Source organism: Pteropus alecto, unplaced genomic scaffold (genome assembly GCF_000325575.1).
Source record: "Pteropus alecto unplaced genomic scaffold, ASM32557v1 scaffold86, whole genome shotgun sequence".
Taxonomy (NCBI): domain Eukaryota; kingdom Metazoa; phylum Chordata; class Mammalia; order Chiroptera; family Pteropodidae; genus Pteropus; species Pteropus alecto.
The window spans coordinates 33,660,486-33,685,139 of NW_006442109.1; the positions used below are offsets into that span (position 1 = coordinate 33,660,486).

At 40.0% G+C, this 24,654-nt stretch overlaps 1 protein-coding gene and 2 pseudogenes across 1 annotated transcript; 2 read left to right on the forward strand and 1 right to left on the reverse strand.

Moving 5' to 3' along the window:
* The first annotated feature begins 44 nt into the window (after positions 1-44).
* LOC112469735 lies at positions 45-163 on the forward strand (annotated as a pseudogene).
* A 14,818-nt stretch (positions 164-14,981) lies between these two features.
* Positions 14,982-24,055, reverse strand: LOC102887199 (transmembrane and coiled-coil domain-containing protein 5B-like). The gene is given in 11 exon segments (XM_015595854.1): positions 14,982-15,180; positions 16,291-16,334; positions 16,593-16,662; positions 20,249-20,300; positions 20,303-20,312; positions 20,880-20,939; positions 21,432-21,488; positions 22,509-22,577; positions 23,138-23,188; positions 23,490-23,607; positions 23,913-24,055. Coding segments are annotated over 11 exon segments (873 nt in total).
* Positions 24,056-24,523: 468 nt separating this feature from the next.
* Positions 24,524-24,639, forward strand: LOC112469843 (annotated as a pseudogene).
* The last annotated feature ends 15 nt before the right edge of the window (positions 24,640-24,654 follow it).

The window sequence follows — 24,654 nt, forward strand, 5'->3', positions numbered from 1 at the left end:
CCAGAGATTCTGTGCTTATAGTTGCCTCAAAAGGCCACACCAGAGTCTACGGCCATGCTACCCTGAACAAGCCCGATCCTATCTGAACTTGAAAACTAAGCAGGGTCAGGCCTGGTTAGTACTTGAATGAGAGACCACCTCTGAAGACTAGGTGCTGTAGGCATAAAAAAATAAAAAAATAAGGGATTGTAAGCTGAAAAGTTCTTTGCAATCTGTGAGGTCAACCAAGGGTTGCCTTGTCTTAAAAAAAAAAAAAGAAAGAAAGAAAGGCCACACCAGAAACTGAGGCCAGCTGTCTTCAGTGTGAGTCTAGGTACCGCTCAGCAAGGAGCACCTGACTTGCTGAGGATATCCCTGGATGTGGCTTGGGTGGGGCCGCGAGTTGGGGGAGGTGAAGTTTCAGGGAATGCTCTGGGCAGAGGAACCTCTGTTATCCAGTTTGATGCTGTGCAGTTCGAGGACATCACGGTTATGGTGGCACTGTGGCCACTTACTGGGAAGGGGAGGATTCAACAGGGAACAGTGGATACCGCCATCACTTCTGTACAGAGCAGTTCTCACCTCAGCTATCACTCCAACAATGTCTCCCTGTAAGTCCTTAGTGCCTCCTGCGTGCAGCCGAATCGGCACTGGTGCACAGAGAGAGCAGGTTTGTCATGCAAAAATCTGCTCGTGGACGTGGCCCCTTTAAGAGGCGTCTGCAGCTCCCACTGCCTCAGCCTCAGCCTCTTTCTCTCTTACTCAGATGCTTGACCCGGCAACCCCGCGTCCTCGCCCCATCCTTGCAGATGATTTCTTGTGTTTCTCCCTAATTGTATGGCTTGTTCATCTGGATGCCAGGCAATTTTTCCTTGCTGCTGCTCTTTGTTTCAGTCACAACTTTGATTTGGTCGCCAGAGGCATGAACAGAGCCTCTATCATCTACACCATTTTTTTTCCTCCGGTTTAATTTTCTTAGAAACTTTAATATTTATCCTAAAGAGGAAGACTCAAATATTCCTTGGCTCCATGACTTCCCTTGGCTATATTCTGTATTTAATTATTTGGTAACCTCCCTCCCTCCCCTATGATGTCTGCCAAGTGCAGACCTCAAATGTGAGATGTCACAGGAATTGCCCAAGGCCGAGCAGCAGTTGTTAGGAGAGATTAAACAAGAATTTATGTTCCCATAACACTTAACAATAAGTCTACTCTTATTTCTACATCTCTTGACATTGCATGAGACCTCTCGAAATGTGAAGCAAATCTCCCCTGTCACCCAGGGGCTCCTTCAGCTGGAAGCAGTGCACAGTGCTGAGCAATGGGGCACCTGTGTCAGAAACTGTCTGTGACCCAACATGTGCATACTTGACAAGGCCCTTCTTACTGTCTAGACCTCAATTTTTCCTTCTGAAATAAAAAGAGGGTAGGAGAAGTTAGAACAAAAGGTTCCTAAGGTCCCATTCATATCTAATTTTAGACAAGTACATAAACTAAAACTTTATTACTGCAGTGGAAATTTGTTTTATGAAAATAATGATGTCTTATATCTGGAGGGCATTTTAAATCTCTCTATAGATATTCAAGATTTCTAAAAATTACAATTTCCCATCTAGATTCTGAAAGAAAGATACTTATTGGACTTTAACGATATCATATTAGGCTCACCAAAGGTACTATAGATCCACCTCCAAAATAAACACATTCAAAATAAACACATTTTCACCCAAAGATTTTACTGATCCCAACAACTAAGAGAGAAGGAACTGGCTGTGAATCAATTACTACTATTTCCTATTTTAACTACTTGAAAAAAAAAATGGTAGAATTGTGTATCCAAGTCCTTCAAGAAGCAGACACTAAGATGTGATTAAACATGCAAAGATGTTATTAGATGACATACATATAAGAGAAAAAGGGGGAGGGAGCCAGAGAGAGCTGGGAGAACAATCAGACGGTGATGCCAGTTTGACCACAGCTGAGGGAATGAGGCAAGGAAGGTTGAATGGAAGTGTCCTAAGCTGCCGAGCAGTCCAAAGAAAATTTGTCAAGGCCATTAGGAGTCCTTGAACCAAAGTTGGCCTTTAGAAGAGTCCAGGAAATCTTGCCTTAGTATTCAGTCTGCGTTTAGGGAAGGGAGATAAGTATGGGTATCCATGCATAACTGGGTGTCTTTGGTTTATGAACTTCCCTTAGTTAAGATCTTTAAGGCACATTCTCAAGGCCTGCACAAATTTCTCTCCCTTTGACTTTTCAATATCTTAGGAAGTCATTTCTCTAGGTCCCAGTTATTGGTCTTCTCCGGGTGATCCATCAAAAGAAGAGTATGAATTCTAATTCCATAATTTTCACTTACTCCTTCTGGAATTAACTTCCTTCACACAATGTTGGCTTCCTTCCTTGGTTTATCTTTAAAAAAATTGTTATAAAACATGATTGGAAAGCATCTTGTAGAAAAGTTTATAAGAATAGGTTAGGCTACAGAAATCATCACAAATATATTTGCACTTATTTAGTGGACTAGAAGGCAGTGGAGTATTAAGATAACGTTTTCCTCCTGTCTTGAGAGCTAGGCCTGGCCTTACCTTTGCTCACAAATTCTAAGAGCCACAGAGGGAAAATAGAGAAGACTCATGGGAGAAGATTCATGGAAATCTTCATGTGTTTTCTGCTCAGCCTTCCCTTATGTTAGTTCTTCTCAGGATGCAAGCCTTATCTAAAGGGTGTCAGAGTCTCTAATCTAGATCTTTTGGTTCTTGTGCCATGCACCTCCTGTTCTGAGATGGACTTCCCCTTATATTTTAGACCTTGATGCTAATTTCAGGAAACGTGCTGCTCTAGCAGTCAGGTTTTAAATCTAAAATCCTCATGTGTATTTACAGAAATTTGCTTTCCTGCAATTGCTCTCTATTAAATGCCTGCTGCCAGTTTCTTGTCACTTGGGAATGTGTTGCAAATGGATATAAGTCAATTTGGTCATGCAAGCTCTCTTAAGTTCTTTTTAACAGCAATGAAAAATCGTAGTCACTGAAAAGTTCGAGGTGGCTGAGGGCATTCCTCCCCAACCTTACTATCAGATTTTAAAGAAAGCAAATTTCAGACCAAATTTTGCCACACATACATTTATTAAACAGACATTTATTTGCAAGCAAGTTAATACTAGCTAACACAACCTGTTCTGTAAATTAGATGAAATCCTTACTCTGTTTTAGGTTCTTCGACCACAGTTTGAGTGACAGTATTCCACAGGCAGGATTCTGGTCAGCATCAGGGCAAGAACAATCTTCAGTGGCTAGATGGACACAGGACCAATTTGGAACCAAGCCTTGGGTTCCATACAGAAGGTACAGGCTCTATGCCTCACTGGATTCTTATATTTTCTGATCATGCATGATTAGGTATTACATTTAAAATATTTTAGCCAACCACAAAATTGCATACCCTTAGTTTCACCAGCAAGAGCAGCTTTCTAACATTCGAACGTATTAAGTAGCCATTGATTTCATAGATAAAACACATTTTTGAAATTCATTTTATTACCCAAACTTCTATTGTTGATTGAATGATGGGTAAGGGAAGAGCATGTAGTTGTCACCATTAGAGTATGTATATGTTTTCTGATTAGATGCTAGCTGACCCTCAGGGCCAGCTGCATTTATGATTGGTGTACCAGCTGAAGCTGGGCTATAGCTTAACCTAATGTAATATAGATGGGTAATATTACATGGTCTGTGCAGAAGTATCTCAAAGACATTTATAGACATTATAATTAGATTTCTCTTTTTCTTTAGAGGACCCTAGGGCTCTTTATTCTTCCTATCAGCACCTCTGTCTGCTACAGGGATATGAGCTGTCCTTAATGTACTCTAGCTGTTGACAAGAAATGCCTCTCCTCCCTTCCTACCTCATCTCCCCTTTTCCTCTCCTTTTCTCCCTGTCCCACTCTGAGGAAAGCCAGCGGTTTCCTGCTTCAAGGCCTTTGCCCTTGCTCTTCTCTCTTTTCCTTGTCTCTCCACTTACCTAGCTCATGTTCATCCTTTAGTTCTCAACTTGAATGTCACCTCAGCAGAGCAACCTTCCCAGTGCACCCCATCTAATTCAGTTGGCTCTTCTCCCCAGTTACTTTTTATGATATCACTCAAAGTTTTTTCCGCATCTCACCTTTCATGTCTGTTTTAATTTGTTTGTCATTTTATTGTCTTGTTGATAGCTTGTTTTAATTGTTTCTTGTTCATTGTCCTGTTTTATTTTAAGGGCTAAGAGATCAGATAATTTGTTTACCTTGTTTACCACTATAAAGGTTACTACTCCTCAGTGACTAGAGTAGTACTTGTACCTGGTAGGTGTTTATTAAATATTTGCTGAAAGAACATAAATGGTCTCATCCTCGGGGCAGGAGAAAGAGACCTTATGATCCTTCTTATCACTATTAATATCTTATCACTATTAATATCACTATTAAACACTTTTGCTTACAGCAGCCCGGGTTTTTCTTTTTATTCATTTTAGGTCATAAGGCATCTTTGGGATCTTCAAAAACCAGATATTCCTTTACATATCACTAGATTTTCATTCTTCACTCGCAACAAACTCCCTTCACTTTCTGTCTGTGAGAGTAAGATTGCTCAGTTCCATGGCTTGTACAGGTCTTTTCCCCACCATTCATTTTTGTACCAATTAAAGATGATTGATTCTGAGCTCTAAATTCAGCCTTTTTGCTTTCTCTGTAAAAATGAATCTCAGCCCCTCAAATATTTTTCCTTTGCCGGATGGCCAAGTGTTAAGGTTTGTCAATAGAGGACACTGAAGACATTGCAGGAGGAAAGGGTTCTGCTTCCTTGTTCCTGGTTTTTTATGCACAGATTTACTAGAGCCAAGCAACCATATAGAGTGTCTGTTTATCTCAAGGCTGTAGGCAGGATGCACTGGATAAATATTACAGTGGAATAACGCTGGGTTCCTAATCTTAAATTCTTGCATGAGAATTCAGCATCTCAGTAGGACTACGCTATCTGCATGACTTGGTGCCAAATCATTTGTTAACAGTTTCTTCTAACCCGTCAAAATCTATTGACATCGTAGCAGGAAAAAAAAATGTGTACTCGTGGTTCTTCATAAAATTGCCCAATTTGTAAATAAAAATTGTATACTCATGGTTCTTCATAAAATTGCCCAATTTGTAAATAGCTCTGTGAAGCATAATTCATTAAGAGGACTCTATTCAGAGCCCCTATGCCATAGGTCTTCCAATAAACACGACAAAAGGAATGAGGTAAATCAAAGCTAAAGCCTTCGCCGAAAGTAGGACAATTACAAGTAACATAGCCAGTGCAAAGTGATTATTCATCTATAAATAGGTAAATGGATAAAATGTGGTATATACATATAATGGAAGATTATTCATCCTTAAAAGAGAGTGGATCAACCTGGAGAGCATTATGCTAAGTAAAATAAGCCAGGTACGAAAGGTCATATGTTGTGTGATTTCACTTGTATGAAGTATATGGAATAGTCAGATTCATAGATAAAGTGGAATGGTGGTTGCCAGGGGCTGGGAGGAGGAGAGAACTGGGAATCATTTAGTGGGCAGAGTTTCAGTTTGGGAAGATGAAAAAGTTCTAGAGATAGATAGTGTTGATGGTTGCACAGCATTGTAAATATATTTAATGCCACCAAATCAGACACTTAAAATGGTTAAATTAGCATAATTTATTTTATGTACATTTTAATACAGCAAAAAAATTGAAAGTGACCTATTCCAAAATGAAAATTGAATTGAGCATCTTGCCCTGACCCCTTCCACTTCCAACAACACACACATTCACCTCACCCTGCCTGAATTTTATAGGTTTTGTGAACATCATCATTTTGCTCTGAAGAAAAGGGACAAAATAGCTCCCTAACTTCAGAATGTGTTTTTTTTTTCTTTACACAATAGGCAGTTTACTTGCATACTTGCACTTTAAAGCAGTGCTGTCCAATAGCAATGTAATTAAAGCCACATGTATATTTGAAAATTCTTTAGAAGCCACATTAAAAAGGTAAAAAGAAACAGGTAGAGTTAATTTTAGTGTTATCTTATTTAATCCAGTATATTCAAAATATTGTCACTTTAGCGTGTGATCAATACAGAAAATTATTAGTGAGATATTTAACTATTTTTATCATAAGTCTTTGAAACCTTTTGTGTTTTAGATTTATGTCACATCTCATTTTGGACTAGACATATGTGGCTAGTGGCTACCATACTGAATAACGCAGCTTTAAGGGCTCCAAACGAGAATAATTTTCTTCAAGTAGAACATGTTTTAAAGAATTTGATATTTGATATTTTTCTACAGAGCAATATAAGAGTTATCATATGGAAAGTCATATCATTTGTTTTTTAATTTTCCAATTAGAATTAGAAATGGTATATGTTGATGACATGTCATAGTTTAACTAGCAATCTTTTTTTTTTCTGGTGGCACATAATATAATGGTGCATCTTATCATTACTGACGATGCAGATTCTAAGAAATACAAATCTTAACCCTCAGAGTCTCTGGTTCTTCCTCCATAAAATGGGGGCAGTAAAAGGACCTATGACATAGGATCATTATGAGGAGTGAGTAAGATGATGTGTGTAAACTATTTCGCAGCTTCTAGAGGTTGCCTGTGTTTCTTGACTCATGGTCTCCTATCTTCAAAGCCATTGCTCTGATCTCTGCTTCTATCAATCGCATCCCCTCCAACTCTGACTTTCCTTTTATCTTTCACTTTTAACAATCTTTGTTATTACTACATTGGGTCCACTTGGATAGTACAGGATAATCTCTCCATTTCAAGATCCTCAACTTAATCATATCTGCAGTCTCATATGAAGTACACATTTACAAGTTAGGAGGTGGATATCTTGGTGGGTGGCGGGGGGTGGGGGGAGAGCAAGCTTTATTCCGCATCTCACATCAGGAAAGAGTAAGTTTTTGCTTTATCCTGATCTTTATACTCTCTCCATGGAATAGAAAGTACCCAATATGCTAAGGAGACTGTTCTTATTGGTGTGAGGCAGATCGAAACAACTGTAGACCCAGTCGGAAGGTGCTAAAGCAGCCATAAATATGAAGAAAAAATAATCAGGATGCACAATGTCATTTTGAGGTGATCTCTGTACATGCCTCTTCTCACTTATTTTCCCAGTTTGGAAATAGCTCTCCTCACATCTCTGTTATTTTTGCACAAAGAGGCTGGAACTTACTCTCAATGCTTTTAGAGCAGTGGTTCTCAACCTTGGCTGCATGTTGGAATCACCTAGGGTGGGGAGGTTGCAGGGGTGCTTTTCAAAAATACCAATGTGCTTAAGTGAAACCAAGGATACCTCTGGCTGGGGCCCAGGCACCAGTATTTTTAAATATTCCCTGGGCAATTCTGTCAACGAGACTCTCTGGTACAAAGGGAGTAACTGGATTCCTCTTCCGCAACCCCACAGAATGTTCTTTATCTTTTCGTTTTCTTTACTGAATAATGTTTCATTTCAGTGTAAGTATCTCTGGGAATCAGTGGCCTTGAAGGTTTAAGAATTTAAAATGTTTAAATTGGGAAGGTGTTGGAGAAAATCATTGAGAGGATGTGACCAACAGTTGACTGCAAGCTGGACCTGCACCATCAGAGGTTCCGTACCTCCTTTCTTGTCCTTGGATTGTGTGTTCTGCCTGCCTTCCCCACACTGGAAGCTGCTCCAAGGACACAGACTTAAGAGAGTAAGGTGGTGTTGAGACCATCTAGATGGTACATGTCACTGAACCCAAGTAAGGCCTCTTTATAAACTTTTAAGAGACCTACTTGTCTCAGAGCTGCCACAAACAAACCTCATTTGGAAATTCCCTTGCTTACTTAACCTGCCACCTACCTATCTGGAGTGACCTGTCTCTTTCTCAGGTCTCTCTCCCTGCCCTCCAGCTACTGGGCCAGTTTGTGAAGCAACAGAGAGTCCTCAGGATTATCTAGTACATTCTCCTCCCCCCAATCCTGTCAATGGTTAATTCATTGGAGACAAAAATTTATTGAATCCTTTTTGAACTCTTTCTTGCAGAGCAAATATAAGTGAATAATTAATAATGTCTCTTGAACAATTACTAATCAAGTAAGCTTCTGTTAAGATTTTCTCTGCTGGGAAATTTTTCTTTGAATATTCAAAGGATTAGTGTAGCTCTAGCCTCTCCCTGGACAGTTTAGATTAGTTTATTTAAAAGCTTGGGGGTATTTTTGGATCATCATCTCTCACTCTCTCCCCTCAGTTAGAAGGCCCATCCTCTTTCATCTTCATGGACTGACATCCTATCTCTCTGTCTCTACTTATATCCAATGATACCTCCCCATTAGCTCCTCCCTGTTCTAGATGTAATCTTTTTCCTTTGAGCCTCCTTGGCACTCTGTATCCTCTTAATGGTACTTTCCTCACTCTTGTTTGCATTAAGGTGACTTTGTATTTTCTTTTTTCCTTGCTAATAGATTACAAATTCTTTCAAGGTAGGAATTATATAACAAAATTCACAATTTTTTTGTGCCTATTTTTTTCTAGCACAGTGGTGCAGGTAAAAGAAACATAAAGATTTGCTAAATTGACATTTTATCTTGTAAGTTTGGTCAATGGCGATCTTCCCAGTAGGATAAAACCTTGGGAAGAGGTTAGGTTTCCCATTACATAGGAAGTCACTGGTATACTAGGTTCTAGGCTCGTGGCGGCTCATCAGTTTTCTAGACCAGAGATACTCAGAGCATGAATGGAAAGGTAGGTGGGTAGCATCTAATCTCAGATTTACCTCTTATTTCCAGATTGCATTACTGACTGAATTGTAGAGCATTTAAACTATCATGTGGTTTTGTTTAAAGTTGATTGCAAACATAGTTTCAGGCCTGGAAGGTAGGGAATCTCCTAACCACCTATATTTACTGCAGAAAAATTCTAGCAAAAGGAAAAAATCCATAGCCAGGAAACCCATTCCTTTCCCCATCAGACCCTCTTGGACTTTTCCCATCTGCCATGCTTCCCTAGCCCTCATTTCCACCCCTCTCACCACCCCCTGCATTGTAATTCTCCCAAGAACTGCCAAAAGCCCCTACCATCACTCCTTTTACTCTTTTGTGACTTAGCTCGGTGAGGCTGAGAAATCCAAGATCTGAAAAGCCTCTGGTTAGATTCAGGTTTCACCAACCTGTCAACAGACTTCCCAGAAGAAAAATAAATTCTGAGCTCCAAGCTGGGGGTCACACTCCTGCAGATTGCTGGCAAAGGATAGACCATCCCACATTAGGGTAGCTCTGCCAGCTGAGACCCATGAGGATAGCACCCAGGAAGCCTACACACCCAAGCAAGTGGAGAGACAAGCACCTGCCCATTCACGGTCCCTGTCACAAAACTGGCAGCTGTTGAGCTTGGGGATTATAGAGCCCTCTAAGATTCAAACTCACTGAACTCCCAGAGGGAACAAGTGATGTTATTCTTTCAAGCTGATCCCCATGCACAGGTGGTGATGACCATGGCATAAAGGCAAGGATTTCAAAGGAGTTGATTAAATCCTAACTAGTGAGGCTATTTGGAGTGTGGGAGAAAAGACCCGCCATAAACATTTCAACTGGGCTTTGCAAGAGATCAACCTGCAAGGGACAGCGTCACCCCTGTACTGAGTTGGGTTCCCACCTAATCCATTATGTTATACTAAAAGCTGTAACATGAGAGTGGCCAGCTGGGCTTTGCAAGAGATCAACCTGCAGGGGACAGCGTCACCCCTGTACTGAGTTGGATTCCCACCTAATCCAATTATGTTATACTAAAAGCTGTAACATGAGAGTGGCATGGCTATGCATGAGAACTAAAGTTTTTACATGGACTCCCTAAGGGCCATCGCAGGCAAAGCTGCTCTTGGTAGAGTCAGCATTCCAGAGATTACTTCAGTTTCCCTGTTACTCCTTCAGTTCAACACCCTCACCCACCTTATGTGACAATGGCCTTAATATATCCTTCAGGCTCTCTCTATAAAACTCAACTCTCCCACATTATAATCATACTAGGGTATAAATGGTCTGTAATGGCTTAATAAAGCATTTATCCAAGACTTTTTTTATTTTAATGAGAATCATTTAACTAAAGGTATAATTAACCTCCAAAGTAAAATTTAAGACAGCAAATGGAATGATGTCGGATCTCCATAGTAACTTTAAACCAATGATAGAGGAGAGAGGAAAATAGGTAATGGAAAAGTAACCGATTACAATTACTGATTCAATAGTTCTACTGATTAGCAGACTGATATTGGATTTGAAGATGACTTCGAAGATCTATATTGTATCTGAAACATGAAAGGCAGGTGTCCTGGTGGAGTCCAGAGGTGGTCCATGATCCCTGGCTCTGCCATTTACTAGCTGGATAATCTCAGGCAGTTCACCAAACTATGAAATGGAGATCATGTGGAAGTGACTAACACAATGTCTGCAGTATAGCAGATGATCAATAAATGTGAGTATTGGTAGTTCTGAGCCCTCATTAAGTCAGCATTTATATTTCACAGAAGCTTTAGAGTTACCTCTAAACTTGACATTGAGTTCTGGAATCTGCTACAAAATTCAGAGTCTTTGAGAACATAATTTGTTGCTTATTTCTTGAACTGTTCCCCCTCCCTTCTCCTCTGCATCCCAGTGCATTAATCGTGCAGGGCCTGGCACACAGGAGGAACTCAATAAATATTTGTTGAACTAAGCCTTTAAACCAACCCTCTTAACTCATTCTTAAGACAGACTATTTCTTCTCAAGAAGATAAGAATTACAGAAGCATCACCCAGTAAGACTCCCAACAAGGAAGAGCGAGCTATGGAAGCACTTCCAGATTTCCAGCAGGATGCCCTGGGAAAGAGAAAAGAGCAGGAGAGGGCTCAGTTTGCTGGGAGGACTGAAGCCTGACAGGCTTAGAGAAAGTTAGCAAGACAGCTCTTTCACGCTCATGTTGGGACCTGAATGTACTAGTTCATAGAATCAAAGTCAGAATGAACAATATTAGAAACACCCAAAATCAACCTCAGGCTCAGAGAGTTTGTGGCTAGTATAAACTCAGATAATGACAAAAAGGCTGGGACCAGGGTCCAAGTTTTGACTCCTTATTCAGTGCTTTTTTTTTTTCCAAGACAATGCTGGGGTTTCAAAAAGATATTATAAAGTATATATTTTTTTAAAAAGGCATTTGCGGTGCTGTATTTGAAACAGGAGAGATGAAAGGGATAGATCACTCCTTAGGGTATGAGGTGTAATGTTAATAGATAAGAGTCCTATTTCACATTAGCCTTCTCTAATCAAGGAAATTGATCTTTAGTGTGATAAAAAGGATAGTCCAAAATAGTGAACAGGTAATTAAGTTTTAAGATCGGTAAGAAGATACAAGGAAAGGGCCTAATCCATTTAATTGAATTTGAGTCCCCAGACCCAAAGAAATTCCATTTCAGAATACTGAAAGGACTTGCAGCTGTTTGTTGTATCCTGCTCCTGGGAGTGTTATTACTTACCTGACTACTTTAAATGAAGGGTTAACCAGCTGCCTGGGGTCAAAAAATATTACAAGGCCAAAGAAGAGTCACACCCAAGCCTTTCCGCATCTAACGTTCAGCAATGTCTACTTTACCAGGTGTCTCCGGTCACTAAATGGACTAGCCAATTCCTTCATAGAATCAGGGTTTTCAATGACTGCAACAGGCTAAAATGAGGCGGCCAAACCAACAAATCGAAATTTAACAGAGCACATAGAAAGTTCTACATTTAGAATTGTTTTTTAATCTGTACAAATACAAAACAGTAGAGATGTAGAGTAAGAATGATTCATGTTCAAAAGGATTATAGGGATTTCGGTTGATGCCAAGCTCATTGTCTTTGTGCGATACAGCCTCCAAAATGGCTAATGAAATCTTAGGAAGCATTAATAAAGACATAGTGTTCAGAATAAAAGGAGAATAATATTGCTGTACTTTGCCAGTCAGACTTCATCTGTAATATTCTGTTCAGCTCAGCGAGTGTTCGGGGAAAAGTAAATTAAATAATACAAGATCTGGAGGCCATGTCAGGTGACAGTTTAAAGGACTTGAGAATGTTCATTTGGAGAACAGAAGGCCTTTCAATTTTAGTGATTTAAAATATGAAGGAGACAGTCATTTTGTTGTGTGGCTTTATAAGGCAGAACTAAAATTAGCTACTAGATGAAGGCAAACTTTAATATTAGGGAAAGGAAATACATGTCGGTTGAATACCTACCATATGCCCTTTGTATGCTAGGTGCTTTATATTATTTTGTCATAATCTTTCTGGATATTTGGGGGGTGATAAGCTCCCAGTTACTGGAAGTCAGATGTCCGCCTCAGCACGGCTCATTTAAAACAGCGGTCGGTCACACCTCTTCCGCTCCCCAGACTTGGGAATGCCATCCAGGCCCCAGGGCCAGCTGCCTGCTTGAAAGCAGACTCACTGGGTGGCAGAAAAAGGCCACTGTGCTTCTGCAGCATGGATTTCCAGCACAGCTTCAAGCTTTCAAATCCCCATTGGATCATTGACTGCGAGTTAGGGGCTGCTTGGTCTGTAATTTCCTAAGCAAAATTTCCTAGTCCTGTGGGCCCACATCTGATTAGAATGTGATTGTAGGATGTGCTGGGAGGTGGAGGAGCCTAAGAGTTCCGTGAGCTTATGAGAGATTGTGTAACCAGAGATGAGAAGGACTCAGGAGATGATACTTTGTGTGTTCATTTCTTGATCGGTGCCATTTTCTTCCCACACACCTGTAGCCCTAGAATTACTCAAAAGTGGAAACCCTTCAGCCTAATGAATGCTTCTGGCCACTGAACAGTGTATCAGCCACGGTACTTGCAAGAACCAGAATTTAACTCAGAAGATTCCAGCTTAATGAAGGTACCATTACACAGGTGTGAACAGGGAATTAGCTAAGGAACCTCAAATGTACCAGGCACACTCCAGCCTCAAGGCCATGTACTTGCCGTCTTCCTGTTGGCCATGCTACCTCCCTTGGTACGTCCATGGCTCTTTCATCTCATTCAGGTCTTGATTATAATGCCAGTTCTCAAGTAGACTTTGCAACTGCTGCTGCTCAGTGCTCCCTTCCTCCTGCTCCACCTAATGTTTTTATATCACCTGATATCATCTGATTTTTATATTTTAATTATTTGTTAATTATCTGCCTCTACCCACTAGAATGTGGGCAGAGATTTTTGTCTGTTTTGTTCATTGCTCTAATCCCAGTGTCTAGAACAGTGCCTGGTCCAAGAAAGCAGCTCAATAAATATTTGTTGAATGAATTGATGAATACTAATTGGACTTATTAGAGGTCATAGAGAGCACTGCCCAGGAGTGACAACTAATCTATCTTCCTTGTTTCAACTTGCTTGTTGCACTCTTGCCTTTTGGGTGAACCCTGCCGAAATGCAGAGAGCTTTCATTTGGCCACAAGAGGGTGGTGTTGATCAGTTTTTCGTATTCTGGAGCCTTGTTCTGAGACAATTCACCCTCTTCCCCTCAGTCTCCCCTCCCACCCCTGCAAAAAAAGTAGGACAGGGTCATGTCTGCAGCCAAAGCAAACATGCACTGTGTCTGTTCTACCCTTACATTTCTATCCAAGTGAAATTCAGTATAAACCTGTATCAAGAATGATGTTGAAAAGAGAAAAGGTCACCAGAAAGCAAGAGCCTAGGGAATACGTAGGTGGAAGGAGCTACCATGGTACCTTCACCACTTAGCCTCGGTAACCTACAGAAACCACCAGCTGACCACATAACCTTGTATTCCATGGTATATCCCTCTACCTCCTTTCCCTTTCCACCATCAACACTCAGTTGGCTGTACCAGCAAGAGTGAGCTCTTGCAACACAAGGTCTAGACTCAGGATTCCAATCGTTACCACCCTCCAGATGCCCTAGAAAAGAAATACAAATTCTCTAAAGGATCATTCCATCTTTTACTAAGTACCTGCTTTGTATAGACACTGTGCTAGGGGCCATTTGGGATGGTACAGAATAAAGGGTTCATGTGCCCTACGGTCAAGACACACAGTAATGACACTACAAGGTAGCAATAGGCAGGGCACTGAGGGAAGCCCAGAAAAGGTATAGGAAAATTCAGAAAAGGGCAAGTGTGGCTGTCTCAGAGGGATGGATCAGAGATGAAAAGGAGGGATCTAAGGAGGCATTATGGGAGACATGACATTTGAATTAGGCTTTGAAGGATAGGTAGGTACAAATTGTGTTTGGCTATGCCTACTATGTCTAAAGCATCTTCTGATTTTACACACTGCTTTTTATATGGCACTTAAATTTTAGGGTAATTTTCTTCTCAATTGAGAAGAGTAACCATCTGTGTACATGAAAAAGATCAGCTTTTAAGGACATCCTACTCCTATGAGATATAGCCTTATAAAATAAAAGGGCTTTAGGGAGAGTAATATGTTGGTAAAATATTAGACAGAAGCAAGCTTTATACCCACCTAGTGGCTCCTTAATTAAATGCCCTTTGTGTCCACTCCACAGCGAACAGAAAAGCTAACAGAAAGCTAACAAATTAAGCCATAATTTTTTCCTCTACGTTTTTGTTTGTTTGTTTGTTTTTGTTTGTTTTTGTTTTTTGTTTTTTTTATGGAGCAGAGAATGGAAGTCCAGGGGGAGTTTTTCTTATCTCATTTTAAGTGCAGCTTTTCTCAGCTGCACAGGGTGGAAACTGTGAGTGCCTAGTGAAGCCCCAGGACTCACAGACCAAATTCACAGACTCACACATGTACTTTTGTCAAACATACTCTATTTCAAAGGGAGACACTCCAGAGGGAAAGCAAGGGAAGAGCAAGAAATGAAGAGGTCAGATGACAGAGTAGCAGCTTTGAGTCAAGTCTCCTACTTCCTTCCTGGCCCATCCTCCACACAAAGCAAAACCATGCCCCCCTCTTCACTGGGGTGTGGTGTGAAGCCTCCCAACCCCAAGTCATTCCGGACTAGTGTGGTAGAACTTCTTCCACCTCTAGAGTGAGGAGGGGAAATAAGATGTCCCTCAGCCTCTTCAATGTGTCCCTGCTCATTATCATGGGAAGGGCATTCACAAGAAGGTCTGGGTTTATGTACTGCAGGTAGAAAAGCACATAACTCAGCAGCCTAATGAACATCATGACCATGAAGACAAGACACCGGAAATGCCTGCAAAGAGAAATTCATCATTAGCATGGGGGAAAGAGACAGCCCGGGATCCAGTAATAGGAGGTGAACCTCACCATCCTTGAATGACCAGTGAATTACTTTCTTCAGGCAAAACTGATAGGAAAGTGAGAGATAGAAAGTGAGAGTGAGGGTAGGAGGTAGGTGATAACAGAAGATTGATGTAGTGGTTAGGAATTGAATACAGCCCTCCTGATATTTAAGCCCTCCAACTGAATAGATGTCCACATAGAAAAGTTGGGGGTACAAATGAGAAGACTTTCCAAGTACTATATATGGAGGAGCCCTTCTGGGGATGTCAGAAAATATCTAGGACTGTCGCATTTGTGAGTCTCATGACCAGTGGCCTTCTTCAGGTCCACTATAGCAAGCAATTCTAGAATTTGAAATAAAACTAGCCATCTCTGATATTAACATCCAAGTAAAATTATTAGGATTAGCTTTTTCTAAACATCAAATGCTGGAAAAGAGCAACTCAAACGATACAAGGTATGTGTGTGTGTGTGTGTGTGTGTTATGTATGTGTGTTTCTCCTGTGCATCTAAGAAAATTCCACCCTGAAAACTGACTTTTCAGTTTTCAGCTGTACTAAAATGTCATAAATTGAAGCTATACTTTAAAGTGCCACAAAAGCATTTTAGAATCACTCTCTTAAAAAAAATTTTTTAAGGCACAGAGAGTTCAAGTGACTTTTTTTCCTAAAAGAACTACAATATAAGAATTAAGAAAATTAATGCACCCCGAACTTTCTCGCCAGCTGAGTGTAGCAGAGATTACCAGGTTCGGGGTCTGAAAAATAGAAAGAGGCCATAAGAATGGAATCATAAGAATGGAATGTGAAAGTGAAACGCAACCTGCAGCCTTCATCTTGAACTTCTCAGAAACAGCCACTTTCTCCAAACACCAAGTCCTGTATAACTCTGGTGTTGACAAAAAGAAGGAAGAGTTGGGAGAAATCTGGACCTGCCTGGTATTTTCTGGTTGGTGGATGTGTTTATTCTTTTTCCTTATGCTCTTATAAGCCACTTGCTTCTACAGAGTAAATGAGGCCTAGACCAGGGTGGCTGGGGGACACAAGATTCTATCACTTACCTGTACGAAAAAATTCTCTTCTGTTTCTTAACAATGGTCTTCTCCTGTGGGAAGAAAAGAAAGCCACAGCTGTGCCTGTCCACATGCTCACAGAGAGGCGGTATAGTAGGGTGGCTAAGAGCTTAAACCCAGGAGGTCAGGCTGCCTGGCTTTGAATCCTGACTCCGCCACTTTATAGCTGCCATGGAGCTGAGCACGGTACTGAACCTCATTATTTCCTAATGCTAGAGTTAGTAAGAAGAAGGTAGTGGGCAGGGGAGAAGGGACAGAGGAAACTCCAATTTGGGATGAGAAAGACTTACCGTGTTGTTTTGAACGTTTTGAATTGACCCACGTTTCACTACATGGGAGGAGTTGTTCTGGGCTTTGAATCTGTGTGAAAAAGATCAGATAATAATTACATTACATAATCTGAGGGGCTGATGAAAGCGATGCAACATCTATGATTTATTTCCTAGATTCTTGATAACATTCACAGTGCTCAACATTCAAAATTCGTAAGGGCTCAGCATACAAAGAACCAGTAAAATGTGTTCCATTCTCGAGAGAAAAGAATCATTGAAGATTAACCCTGCCATAATCCTGAGGTCGAATTCAAATTGCAAAAAGTCTGTCTCTTGGTGGCAGTTCAAATCCCAGGTTAGGTCTGATGTCCTCAGCTGGGCTGCTCACAGACTGTGCTGAGCATGCGTGGTTTAGAGGTCAGTTTGCAGCTGGGGCAGAGTTTAGACACAAAATGTGAGACTCTCCATCTCTGGCTCTTTGCTTTTCATCCAGAAGCTTTGACCGTCCAGAACTCTGTCCTCTGGTTTTTAGCTCAGGAAGACAATGGGTTTTCTCCCTGTGTTTCCATTGCCCCTCACACATGAAGTTTAGCCTCCTTCAGGCCAAGAGTGATAAAAATGGGGAAATCACCTCTGCCATTTCCTTCTTCCATGTGTCACCTCACCTCCAGAATCTACCTGTTTTAATTCACTCTCCAGTGCCTTCTAATTGTTCGTTCATTTGTTTTGTTTTGCCACCCAGAGTTTAGAGCTGTTTCCTGCCAGAGGGTCAGGTCCAGAAAAGCTTACTCAGATTTTTCATAGGAATAACTTTTCATAATCATCAAATCGAGGAAAAAAGAGAGAAGTGGTACACACTCCAGCTTCTGGCCATGATAGCATAGCTTATATCAGACTAGACCAACTGTAAAAGCAACTACGAAAACCGGACAAAATGCATTAAATAGCTGTTTGAATGCATTGAAGAATGCAGTCAGAAGCTGAAGGGATACAAACCCTGAGCGAAGTAAAATGTACTGAGGTGAGCTCCTCATTTATCCGGGCTTTCCCAAAGGGCACTTGCCAATTTGTGGTATAAGGAAGAGAGTCCAAAGAGCAAGTGGCAGCATTAATTGGCTGAGGAGACAGAGGGTGAAGTTCAAGACCATCAAAATGACTATGACTTGAAGAGAAACATCTGAGCGGGGAGAGAACCAAAGAGAAATGAGTTCAAATATCCGCATGAACTGCCCTGTCAAGGCTGTGCATGAGTAGCTCCAGATTCCAAGAAAGGCTAGAAAACAGAAGATTCCTAAAGAGCTGAGCAAAGATTGGAGTAGGCATGCAGTGCTGGGGGGTAAAAGTCAGAGTTCAAGGACTGTTAAACATGAAAGGGCACTGGTACATTTCCAAGAGAGAGAGAGAGAAAAAATGATCTTTTTAATACATACAGAAAAAGCACTTAATAAAATTTAATACCTGCTAATGATTAAAAAAAAAATTCAGCAAACTCAAAATAAAAGGAAAATTTCTTAATCTGATGAAGAATGTCTATTAGAAACCCATACGCCATACTTAATGGTTAAATATCAAGCACTTAAAAGTCAAAGATGCCACACTGTGACCCCTCCCTCTAGCCAATATTGTACCAAAAGTCTTAGCTAATTCAATAAGGCAAGAAAAAAATTAAAAAGTATTAAGATTAAAAAGGAAGGTATACACTGTTATTATTCACAGATGAAACCTAAAAGTATCTACAAACAAATTATTAGAATAAGTGAATTTAGCATTAAAATATCTAGGACTAAATCTGATGGTAGATGTAGAAAACTACAAAACATTATTGTGAGAAATTTAAAAAGATCTAAATACATGCAGGGAAATGATGTTTATGGTTTGGAAAACTCAGTGTTGTTTAAGCATTAATTAGCCTCCAAATTTGTCGATAGATTCCATTACGTTCCAATAAAGTTCTTAGCAAGATTTTTTTAGAAACTGAAAAACTAATTAAAAGTTTATATGGAAATTCAAATGGTCAAGAATAGCCAAGGTAATCTTGAAAAAGAACAAAAGGTTGCAGAACTTAAGCCATGATATATCAAGACCAATTATAAAGCTACAGTAATTAAAACAGTGTAGTATTGGCACAAGGATAGAGACATAGACTAATGGTACAGAATAAGTATCCAGAAACAGACTCACACATATATGGTCACCTGACTTATAAAACAAGGCACCACTGAAAACTCATGGTTTCTTTAACAAATGGTGCTGCGTCAGTTGGTTATCTATACAGGGGAAAAAAATGCATCTTGATCTCTACTTCACACTACAGAAAAAAAAAATTGCAGATGAATGTAAATGTAAGTGTAAAAGGAAAACAATGAAATAATTCTAGGAGAAAGCATAGGAGAATAGTTTTATGATCCAAAGAAAGCACTAAGCAAAAAAAAATTAATAAATTTGGTGATTAGATTTCTTTAAAATTAAAAATTATGGTTTATCAAAAGATTTCATTAAGAGAGTAAAAAAGGAAAGCCATAGAATAGATTGTATATCTGGCAAATTACCTTATCAAAAAAAAAATACAATAAACAAGAAATTAATAGGAAAAAGACTGACAATCTCCCAAATAGACATGTCACAAAAGAGGATATCAAATTTCCAATAAACATTTGAAAATATATACATCATTAGTAATCAGTAATACAATATAAAATAAAAATTATATATCACTATACTCTTGCCAGTGTGGCTAAAATGAGACTATAAATGCCAAGTGAAAGTGAAATGTTGAGTAACTAAAACCCATACAAATGTCTCATGGGAGGAGATTTTGGTACAGCAACTTTGAAAAATTGTTTGGCTTTAACCAAAATGTTCATCAACAGTAAAATAGACAAACTGTGACATATTTATACGATGGAATACTATGCAGTCATGAAAAAGACAAAACATAGCTGCACGCAGCAACATAAATGAATCTCAGTGAGAGGTTCACAAAAGGGAATGTACTGAATTCATATAAAGTTCAAAAGCAGACAAAACCAATAAAAAATGGTAAAAGTCAGAATAGTGGATACCTTTCATGGGAGTATTGACTCAGAGGAGGGTGCAGAGCCTTCTGGAGTATTCAAATGTTCTATATCTTGATCTGAGTGGTGTTAACATGTGGATGTATGTGTATAAAAAATTTGCCAAGCAGTATGCTTAAGATTTGTGCACTCCATGTATATTACACAATATAATACATAATAAAGTTTAAAAGTATAAACAAAAGGAAAGGTATGTCAAGTTCTGAGCCATATATAAGTCTATAGATACAGAACGTGTGTAAAGGGTTATCACTGGGGACAGACACACATATGGAGAAACACTGCTAAGTCTCCTGCCCTCTTTTTATTTACTAGAACTCTTCTTGTCAAACTAGCCCAAGTCAAGTTTTCAAGAATAACACTCAACTGAGGATACATGAAAAGGACATAAAAAAGAAACCTTTTAAACACTGATTGCTGAGAAAGGCAAGAGAGAAGCCTGAGTACAGATGATTTTTCAGTCTAGAATATGCAGTAGAGGCTGACTTGTTGGGGGCCATTTATAGTGACACAAATTGGTCTGAGAAATACTTTGCTTTTCAAAGACCACCTAGAGACCGTCACTTCAGTCCATCAGGGAGGTCATTTGTCCAAACTTACACTTCTTTTTCAAGAAGCAGCACCTCCTTTTTCTTTTCCATTTGCCTCAGGATTCCTGGTATTTCTTCCCATGGAAATAAAAAAAATTGTCATAATCAAGAATTTCTACGTATTTTACTACAGTGTCATTGATGAAAGATTCCCCTAAGACTAATTTCTAATATTTCAGATGGTGCATACATGTGTGCACACACAAGTATGGCAATGTTCTAATAAAAAATTAGGACACATTAGTGACCAGATGAATAGACATGAAAAAAAAAAGGAGTTCTCTCTTTGAATCCTGCTTACATTCAAATCCCAGCTCTGACTCTTACTAACACTAACTGTGTTCTTAGAGCACATTCCTTAACTCCTTTAAACCTTTGTGTCCTCTTGATTATAACAATTACATCCCCATAGAGTTACTGGACAAAAATTATTAAGAAAAGTGCCATACGTTGAGTGTTTAAAAATATCATACATGCCAGGGCCTGGTACAAAGTAAATCCTTAACATACAACTATGTTGTTGTTGCTGTTGTATAAAATACATTTTCATTTTTCCCAGTGGCAGATAACAAGAAACCAGGGAACCCATGGCTTTGGAGAAATTCTGCCTCTACTCTGACTTTCCCCCAGAGGCAGTGTACCTTTATGTAGTGGGCTTGGTCCTTACAGAGCTGATACACAGATTGGTAGTTGCTCTCTATCTAGAAAGAAAAGAAATGAACACATCTCATCAGTTAAATCAGAACCAAGTTTGGCTGCTCTCTGAGACCCTAACATGTACATTGGACAGTTGGCTGGTTACCTAGCAACTTCTTACTTGAAGGGAAAACAGCCACATCACAAAGCAGTGACCTCATCATTCATGTGCAGGGTCTACTTTTGAGTAAAGGAAATTGTTTCCCCAGGTTGTCAAATGCCTCTCAAGTGAAACATCAGATGTCAGGGCACTTAGGTTTGGGATTCAACAATAGTATGTGAGTATTTGAGGTAGACGGGTGTTTAAGAAATAATAAGACCGGTACTTTTAATATAAGCTTTCTTTCCCTTTACTTGCACATAAATCAGAAATTCACCTGCCATGTGTACTTGCTCCTCCCTCTCCCATTTCTCAAGCTATTCTATTCCTAAGACCTTTGGGTTCTCTCTCATTTATATTCTAGACAGACTCTCAGTGGAGAAAATACTGCCTCTACCTTGACCAGTTCCTTCTCTTGCTTTGCACAGGACTCTCTTGATTTTTGTAGTTTCATCTATGGAAGACAATGAATGACAGCAGAATATTAATAGCATTCCTTTTGGAAAGCAAATGGGTAATGATCACTCTTCCTCTAGACCAGCAAAGAGCATGATAATAATGACTATCATATATTGAAGACATACTATAAATGGGGCATTATTATAAACCCCATTTATCAGATGAGGAGACAAAGAAAGTTAAGTGCATAACTCGTTTAAAAGTCACGCAGTAGCTGAGCTGACATTTAAGCCTTGGTCGCCTGACTGCCTAGTTTGTGGGCCTAACCATCCTCCTTCCTCCCGTCTGACTGACCAAAGCTTACCAGCCTATTCTTCTCTCTGTATTCCAAAGGGTACACTCACATGTCATCTGAATCACAGAGCAAAAGAGAAACCTCATGCCTCTTTTTCAGAGAAAAACACGACAACAGGGCTCTGGCTTGGTGGGCTCAGCCAAATTGCCATATCTACTATATGCCAGGCACTGTTCTAGGCACTGGAGGAATAGGAGTGAAATAGGAGTGAAAATTCAGACAAAAATTCACGCCCTCATTGGATTACCTTCTAGTAGAAGAAAAAGATAAATTTAAAAAAATGAAACTTCCTTGGCTTATAAGCCATGGGTTGGAAAATCAAGATCGTTGACGCATCCCTGTATAATTGTGGAAGTTAGTATTCTCTTCCTATTTGAATATCTTCCTATTTGTATTTCTGTGTCATTTAGATCATAAACTTCTTGAGGGCAGGTCCCAACAGCATTCAGATCCCTGGGTTCTATTGACTAATGGGTGATGAGCTCTCTGCAACAATTCTCTCCACTTATTTGTCATTGCAGTAACCTTTGCCACTAGTGTGACTAATAATGTTATGAATGCCCTCCTATCATGGTGTAGAGGAAACAAGAACATTGGCTCACCTCTGATAAACATACAGATAGATATACCTAGCCTGGGGGAGTCCTTGAAAGCCGTTCCTCCCAAAACCTAGAATTGACACAAAATCTCCCAGAAAATCTCTAGGTTTTTTTTATTTACTTTTAGTTCTGCTAATTTCTGCTTTGGGGTTCTTTTATCAAGGCCAATATTCTTAAATCTCCGTGAAACCTGAAATATCTCCAATATCATAACTGAGCACTGTATACAGACATGAAAACCTGGGATAGTGGCAGGCTTGGGGGGAGGGTGGTCCTCAAGGCTACAGAATAATATTTCATAATTTAGATCTCAGACAGAAGCTTAATAAAAAGTGTCTCCTTCTCCCTATGGAAGCTGCCTGACTTCATGTGAGCTGAACAGAACTTTTTGTTCCCATAGCGCATGGAAACAAGGGCATAGGTGGCGAGGAGGGTAAAGAAAGAGGGAAACGAAAATGGGGTGGAGTGGTTGGGAGAGGGAGAGACAAATCTTTTCTCCCTCTACAGTCCTTTAGCTCTCTCATCACTGATTTGTAATGCCCTGAAACTAATGGTTCTATGAATCAGAGTTTGTTCTAAGAGATTCAGAAAGCTGCAGTGAGGAGGGAGCCGAAAAGTTTTGCTGGTTTCTCCTCCAGTTTTTCTGAGAGTTCATCAGTTGGGATGACTCTATTGTGATTCCTAAGAAATGAGCCTCTTTTCAAGGGTGGACTTATCCTGGGATCCTCGAAAACCTACAGCCCACCTTACCTTCTTCCAAAGCTCCACCACGTTCCTGCTTAGAATCTTGTTACTTTTTTCCTGTGAAAGAAAGAGATAAAGAGACAAACCTACCCTGCTCTTGTATCTTCCCCCTGACTGGGCCACTGAAATAAAATCTGGGAATAAGTATATCAACTGGGAAAAATGCACTCTGGCTTTACACAGAGGCTCTGGGAACAGAGGGCCCCATGTCGAGCACTTCGTTCCTAGAGCTGTGATAAAACAACTGTGATTTCTAGATGCAGAAGCAGTGACCACACGATGATGACCCCTGGGAAAGAGAGAACAGCAGACTGTGAGCAAAATGCATCAGATGAGCCTTTTCCAAACACCTCCTTACCAGCTTTGCTGTCTCTAATTCCAGGTCCCTCAGGCCTTCTTCCTTCTCAAATATGAAATGGTTCAACTCCTCCCTCTCTTTGGTTCCTCCTAGTAACAGGGTGATCTCTCTTTCCAGACTGAAAAATAGAGTCACCCAGGTGTGGATCCGTCCTAAGGAAGCTACCAGGACCTCAGCTTGGGAAGATACTGCTAGGGTCTCAGGGAGCCAGAGTGACTACCAAATGCAGTGGCTATAAAATGTCAACCTAATGTGGAAATGTAATGCAAAGCCTATGCATGAAGGTGAGGCCATCGCATGTTTCAGGGTTTAAATAACACGCCAAGAGTCAAGGACAAAGAAGTAAACCTTCCTTCCACCTTCTCTCTGTCCCAAGGGGTATTCTGATGTGAAGCCCTTCTCTGACCAACAGCAAAGACTGACCTTTGAATAGTTTCTTCTTTCTCTAGAATTTTTCTGAGAAGAAACTGTTTTGCCTTATCCAGTCTCTGCAGGTCCTTTTCAAGGTCTGAATTCAGGTAGTCAAGGTTCTGTTTTGTTACTTCTACTTTCTGTATTTCCATCATCTCTTGTATACAGAAAAATCATCTTCACTACTAAACCCAGGACAGGAAAACACAGCAGCGCTAAGGAACTTTCCTCCACAATCCCATTCAGTCCCCCATCTTCCATTATTATTATATCTAACCATCCCTATGTTTGTAATTTCCCATGATAAATCTACAGTGTTTTGCCTAAAGTAAATTCCTGGAGTCAAATCACATTTTAATTTTACACATTGTAAATGAAACCCATTAAGACAAAAATATTTTATGCAAAAGAAATGCATATTTATATGAATAATTGTACTCTAATTTACTTGTTTTAAAAAAATTTATATGCCGAAATTTATAAAGAATTCATATCAACAACACCAAAAATATCAAATTTAAAAAATGAGCAGAGGGGACGTGGTTCCATAATGTAGTGGTTAGCAGATCTGCTTCACACGCAGAAGGTCATGGGTTTGCGCCCCAGTGGAGCCATGGTCTTTGGTCTACAGCCATGCCGCCCTGAACAAGCCCGATGTCCGATCTCAGAAGCTAAGTAGGGTCAGACCTGGTTAGTATTTGGATGGGAGACCACCTAGGAAGACCAGGTGCTGTAGACATGAATAATAAATAAA